Source organism: Aptenodytes patagonicus, chromosome 3, assembly GCF_965638725.1.
Source record: "Aptenodytes patagonicus chromosome 3, bAptPat1.pri.cur, whole genome shotgun sequence".
Lineage (NCBI taxonomy): Eukaryota > Metazoa > Chordata > Aves > Sphenisciformes > Spheniscidae > Aptenodytes > Aptenodytes patagonicus.
This window is the reverse complement of record NC_134951.1, coordinates 111644576-111650575: the sequence shown is the minus strand read 5'-3', so window position 1 is coordinate 111650575 and position 6000 is coordinate 111644576. Positions and strand designations below refer to the sequence as shown.

The 6000-nt window shown below is 45.7% G+C and overlaps 1 protein-coding gene across 1 annotated transcript in view; it reads left to right on the top strand.

Moving 5' to 3' along the window:
* Positions 1–265: 265 nt before the first annotated feature.
* Positions 266–6000, top strand: part of LIN9 (lin-9 DREAM MuvB core complex component) — a 39148-nt gene continuing 33413 nt past the window's right edge. The window contains exon 1 of the mRNA XM_076334677.1: positions 266–344. Within this exon, the coding sequence (XP_076190792.1) occupies positions 266–344 (79 nt within the window). The remainder of the gene's footprint in view (positions 345–6000) is intronic.

Below are 6000 nucleotides of genomic sequence, written 5' to 3'. Positions count from 1 at the left end.
GCGTACGGTTTCTGTCACAGGCACTGTCCCCCTCTCCCTCGCACCGAAGCGGATCGGGGCGAAGCCCCTTTCCTATCCACAAACGCCCCGGGAGTGCGGGATGATTAGCCCGCCGCCCCTTCCCCGCAGCCGGCGGCTCTGCAGGGCGGCGAACGCCCGTTGCCCCCCCCCCACCCCGCGCACGCGCCCGCCGCGCGCCTGGCCCGCGAGCGCCGTCCCCGCGCGGCAGCGCCGCCTCGCGCAAGGCCCCGTCTCCTCCCCCAGAATGCACCGCGCCAGGCAGCCTTTGAAAAAGCGGCGCGGCTCGTTCAAGATGGCGGAGCTCGATCAGCTGCCTGACGAGAGTGAGTAGCGACCCGTGCCCCCGCCGCCGCCGTCCTCCCGGCACTGCCGCCCCCTCGCCCCCTCCTCCCTCCCCTGGCGGGACACCCGCGCCGCGCCCCGCCGCCGGCCCGCCTCCCTCCCTCGTCGTGGGCGCTGTGCGGGGCCGGAGCCCGAGCCTCCTCCCTGGCAACCGGGCCGGCCCGCCCCCCCCCCCCCCCCGCCGCCGCCGCCGCCCCACCGCCGCCGCCCCTCCCGGGCGAGGCCCCGGCCCAGCCGGTGGCGCGGGGAGGGCAGCGGACGAGGAGCTCCCTCCCGAGGGTGCGATCCCCGTTGCCCTCGGGGGTGCTGGGGCTGCCCCCCCCCCCCCCCGCCCCGCCCGGGTGAGGCGGCGGGGCTGGCCGCGCGTTACCTGCCGGGCGGGCGGGCGGGGTGCGGGGCGGGGGCGCGGGAACGGGGAGCCGGGCGGGGAGGGGAGGGCGCGAGTGTGCGGGGCACACCTGACAGCCTGCCCTGCCTGTGGGGGTGAGGGCGGTGCGGTGGAAGGAGCGTCCTGCCCCGGGGAAGGGGTGAGTAGCCCAGTGCTCCTGTCCCTTCTGTCGTCCTAGGGGGGAAAGAGGGCTTATGTATTCATAGCATGTACAGCATACAGTGTGAGCACCTCTGAAGGACTGGGGGGGGTTAGGGCATGCACATTGCATCTAGGGGGCACTGATAAATGCAGAGGGAAGAGCTCAAAGACCCTGTATTGTGTGTCAGTAGATGAAAACAACTTGTAGAGGAAGACTATGAAAATATATGCTTGCATACATACAGACCTATACATCTGCATAGGGTTTGTGTGGATGTTGTTTTCAGTGCACAGGAGGATTAGATAAAAACTTAGGTATAGATTAAAAAGATACATGTGTTGCTATATATATGGATTCATGCACAAGGTACTTGAGTGTTACAGAAGTGGAAATTAATTCAATGTAAAATGTGTCTACATGCTATCTTGATATGTCTTCTTACAAACTGTAAATACACACCAAGCTAAAACGAGGGCATTTAGTAATTTCAATAAATGTGCACACAACAGGGTAGACATATTTTTGGTGACACTGTTTTGTGCATCACCATGCAAGTTCATGAACATACCAACTATTCCTATATCAGAAGATTCTCGGAGAGAGGTGACTTATAGTTGAAATCTTGCTTCTGACTACTCTGTGTGGGTCTTTCTTACAACTCCCAACAACTGTCAAGAGAAAAATTGGTTAATATGCCTATGTGGCCAGTGTCATTGTGTTAACCGAACAGATTTATGAAGGATCATCGTAAATTAAGGATAGAACTGACACTCTCAATTTGGTACAGCTCAGTCATGTACGCTGTACTGCATTAGAGTCTGATTAATACAAGTCATGGGCCAACTGAGACAACCGTAATTAATAATTAGCAACGTTTTATTGCTTATTGAATCAAATTTCCCTCTTCAGTAGAATGGACAGTGTTTAAGTTACTGTTCCTCCTTTTGCCTTACCCATCTTCTAGGGAAGGGACCATGTGTTTCAAGAAATTAATGTAAAGTATGAAAAATGAATTTTTCATCTCTGCCACCTTTATATTGCCTACAGTGGCATCAGAAAGATTTGACAGGTCTGTTGCTTCACCTGTAACAGATACTAGAATAGAGCGTGTGACTCAGTTTCACTTAGGATTGTGCTATACTGCAGACCCTTGCCAGCAGTATCATTGTTATGGTGTCTGCTTGGCAGGTGAAGCAGACACACAGTGTGTGTATTTGGGAAGGTAATAGGTTTCTGCTGTGCTGACCTTGCCCCCAAGGTTTGTATTTACCTAAGTTTGGTGCAAGTAGGGGATGTTTTGGTTTTTCATCAAATAGGGAGCTTCATGTTTTCTGTAGTGCTGGTGAACTGCTAGAAATGTGAAAGTTTCAAAGAGTGGTTGCCTCATGCTTCCATTCCTCTTCTTTCCAATTTTGCTGAACTGGTTGTTTTCAAATTGCACTGTAACTATCGCCGCCCATAGTTCTTTCATTTCCAGCCCTATACTTAAAATAAAGATGTAAACTTGCTCCTGACTGATTTAACACTGACTTCATGCAGCTTTCAGTCTGCAACTTAATTTATAAGGGATAATAACAGTAAACATTGCAAAATTGTTTTTGGAATCTTCCATAGTGGTGTAAAAATAAGTTCCTAAAAAAGTTAGAATAGTTCACGACTAACAGACTTTCAGATTTATGTATCATCCCTGTGAAATTTCTCCAGCATAGTTTATAGTAAAGTAGTAGACCATAACTGAGTTTTCACATAAAAAGAATTATAAGTGAACACAACATACTCGGTGACAAGAAAACTGAAATTTTGCAGGGTGGTAAGAACTATGCAGTTTCACTTTCAAATTGGAAACCTGGTTAAGTGGAATTTGTCCCAGAGTATTCTGATAGCACTTACTTGCCCTCTGGCAAGTTCTGTAATACAGCTGGGTAGTGAATATTCCTTAACCCAGGAGGGAGATTAATGTAATGCACGTAGTTTTCTCTCATAATATGTGCTTATTTTATCTGCTAAAGTTACTATTGTTCCATTCTTCTCTAAAGCTGACATTCTGTCCTTTTGAAACTGACAAGAGAGTTCACACTGACAACCTAAAAAATGAAGAAGATGGCAGTGCGTAAGTTTACATGCATTTCTTGTAGTTAAGGCCTTTTCTTACTAGTGGTGCTAGGGGAGAAGGATATAGTCATTTGGGATGGAGCAAAGTGCTGTGAAGAAAGAACAATTCTGTGGCAAATACTCTAGCTGAAAAATTCCAGAATATTAAAGGTCCCAATTGCAGAAGTACTTCCAATACTAAGAATTGGATTTATATTTTGGAGACAAAATTTGTTTTTGCAGACTGTTGGGTTGGTGCCTGATGAGTGACTAATTTTAGTCAATGCATTTTTTCCCTCCTCTTATCTCTTGGTGATTTTGCAGTGGAGGTAAACGGTGGGCAGTTTTACTTCTGCAAACCAGATGGCTATTTCTCTCTGTCTCAAAAGAGTAAAACAGTTGATTGTATTGGAGTGTACGTAACGTTGCCCTGTCTCTTGCTACTAGTAATAGCAATCTTATTTGTGGATTACTCGGTTATAAAGTACACGCAGTAAAGCTGAGGTGAGACTTTGATAACGTGCAAATGTGACTAGAGGACTGTCCTAGTCCCGGTAGAGGCAGAGTTCTGCAGACAACAGCACAGGCAAAGCTGTGTCTTGGTGTGTTCTTTTGCACAAGCGAGTCTGAATGAGGAGGACTCCTGGAATGAGCTCTGTAAGAGTGAGAGTGAGATGCCATTTTTGCTAGAAGTGAAAGCATGCTTAGCTAACTAAATGATCATCAGCGTGGGGCTGCCGCCAGGAGTAAACCACTGAGCTACTGTGGAGTGCAGTTTCTGTGTTGTATGTAGGCGAACATCAACAAGTGGCAGGTGAATCAGAGAAAGAAGCCATACTGTAGTAGTGATGGGTGTCAAAGTGTTCACCTTTTACAGTACAAATACTGAAAACAGTAGTATACTGCCAAATATCATATATTGATAGACATTGCTGGTACTGTTTCTAGGCGCTTGTGTTTTAGGATGGGCAGAAGAAGGGAAGGGGGACAAGGATCTTTCTGCATGGCTTTTTATCCCTTGGATGGAGGCTGCAGCATAAGGGCAGTACTTCATGCAGAAATTGTTGTCTTTACCCCCAGCGCATCCTTACGCTGTGGTTCACAGGCACCCTGCCCCTGCATAGCCAGTTGCTCTGCTCTGACGCTTTCCTGGATAGCTGGAAGAGGGATGTGGCCTCTTGCCACTTTCATTTTCCAGTCCCAGGGGGCCGTGAGCCTAGCACCACTGTGCTCTGGACATTTGAGGCAAAAAAATCAGCAGAACTATATGAGATTACAGCATTTGGGAGAAGGCTCAAGATTAGTTTCGTGGCTGCTAAATAGTACCCACAACTAATAATTTTGGGATCGTTTGTGCTGCATACCTTTAAAATTGTATGTTACCATGGTATCAGCATATTGTCCATCATGAGAATGCAGTGTTTCAAAAAGAGGGCTTTGGTATTGTCGTTATTGTCTGCACAAGTCCTGTAAAAGGGTTCACATGGCTGAAAAACTGACTTCCATCCAGTAGTTAAATTGACACAAATGTCAGTTTATTAGTGGATTCATAACATGAGGGAAATACTGATTCATGCTTGAAGCAAAAAGTTATTGTTCATTTTTTTATTTATTTACCTCTTCAACCAGCCCAAAGTTTTGGGGGACCTTAAAAGCTACCCAAAGCCACTTCTTCCTCATACGTGCTTTTTACTTTTTAAACTTTCCTGAGTAAGCTGTCCTTTTAGTGGCCAATCGTTTGAGATGCTTCCTCTGCTGAAACAACTTGTGCCATGCTTGTGTAGATGAATGATCTCTCGGAGGGTTAATGACTCAATCTATAATAAAGGCTCATGTTTTTCCCCTTCTTCTCCATGCGTTTCCTCTGTCACACCATTTTTAGTGCTGGCGATTTACATGTAGTTTAATTACATAGGGTTTTTGAGGTAGTCATGCAACCAATGTTAAAATAACTGCTCACCTGTACAGAATTTAGATAAAATAGTGTAATGATCTGGAAAGGAAAGGTTTTACGTTATGTAATTGCTTATCTGGATCCTAGAATTTTCTATATCGATTTAGATATGCCCCTTTGTGCCCACACATTAGTAAAATCAGTAGCTATGGAACATCCCTGTGGTTACTTGTAACCTTTATTTTCAAAATTGTAATCAGCTGTTACGAATTCATTATTAAAAAAAATCTGAAAACACTTTCACAAATGTAATGTGCTAGTCTGTGTTCCTGTTTAAATTTTAAGATCAGCTGTTGAGAAGCTGTATTTAAACTGCTTTGCTTCATGTTAGTACTGAAAATATACATCAGGGCATCCACAACTGCCCATACTGAATTGCAGTCATACTCCACCTCTTTTGTTCAGTTATGGTATTTTCAAATGCGGGGAGGCAATAGATGCTCAAAAAAGTATCAGAGTTCCTTTTTAAGTCTGTTCATACTGCTTGCAGAACAGTTAGAGAAGGTTTTTTAGATTCTTTTCATGGTAATCCTCTGTACGTGCTCCCTTGTCCTGGGAGAAGAAGGTTAGGGCTAGAGGAACGATTCCTGGCAGCCGTGCCGGTGCAGGCAGAGCGGCAGTTCAGGACTCGGGGAGCTGTCCATCCACTGGACCCCACACCGGCAGCCGCCAAAGCCGATCGGGTTTCTAGCTAGCCTATCATGAAAACATCAGGGTCGTTACTGTGCTAGGCTTGGTGGACTTGAGGTTATTTTAATGTTGATTTTTTTTTATTATTATTATTTATTTCGGTTTTACATGGGCTTCCTGAAAATCACTTCTTGTAAGTGTTATAAGACACATAAATACACTTATTCCTGACTCTTAGTTACTGATGAGCTTCCTGTTATCATACTATTAAATGCCTCATAATCTAGCACACACTTATTTTTACTGCACATCTGTGGTGCACATATTTTACAGATTTTTTTTTTTAGGGCTACAAAAGGCCGTTATAATCGTCTTACATTCTTCATTAAGCATGCTGGGATACTTGTGTTTGGAATTTCTGTGCATCAATTC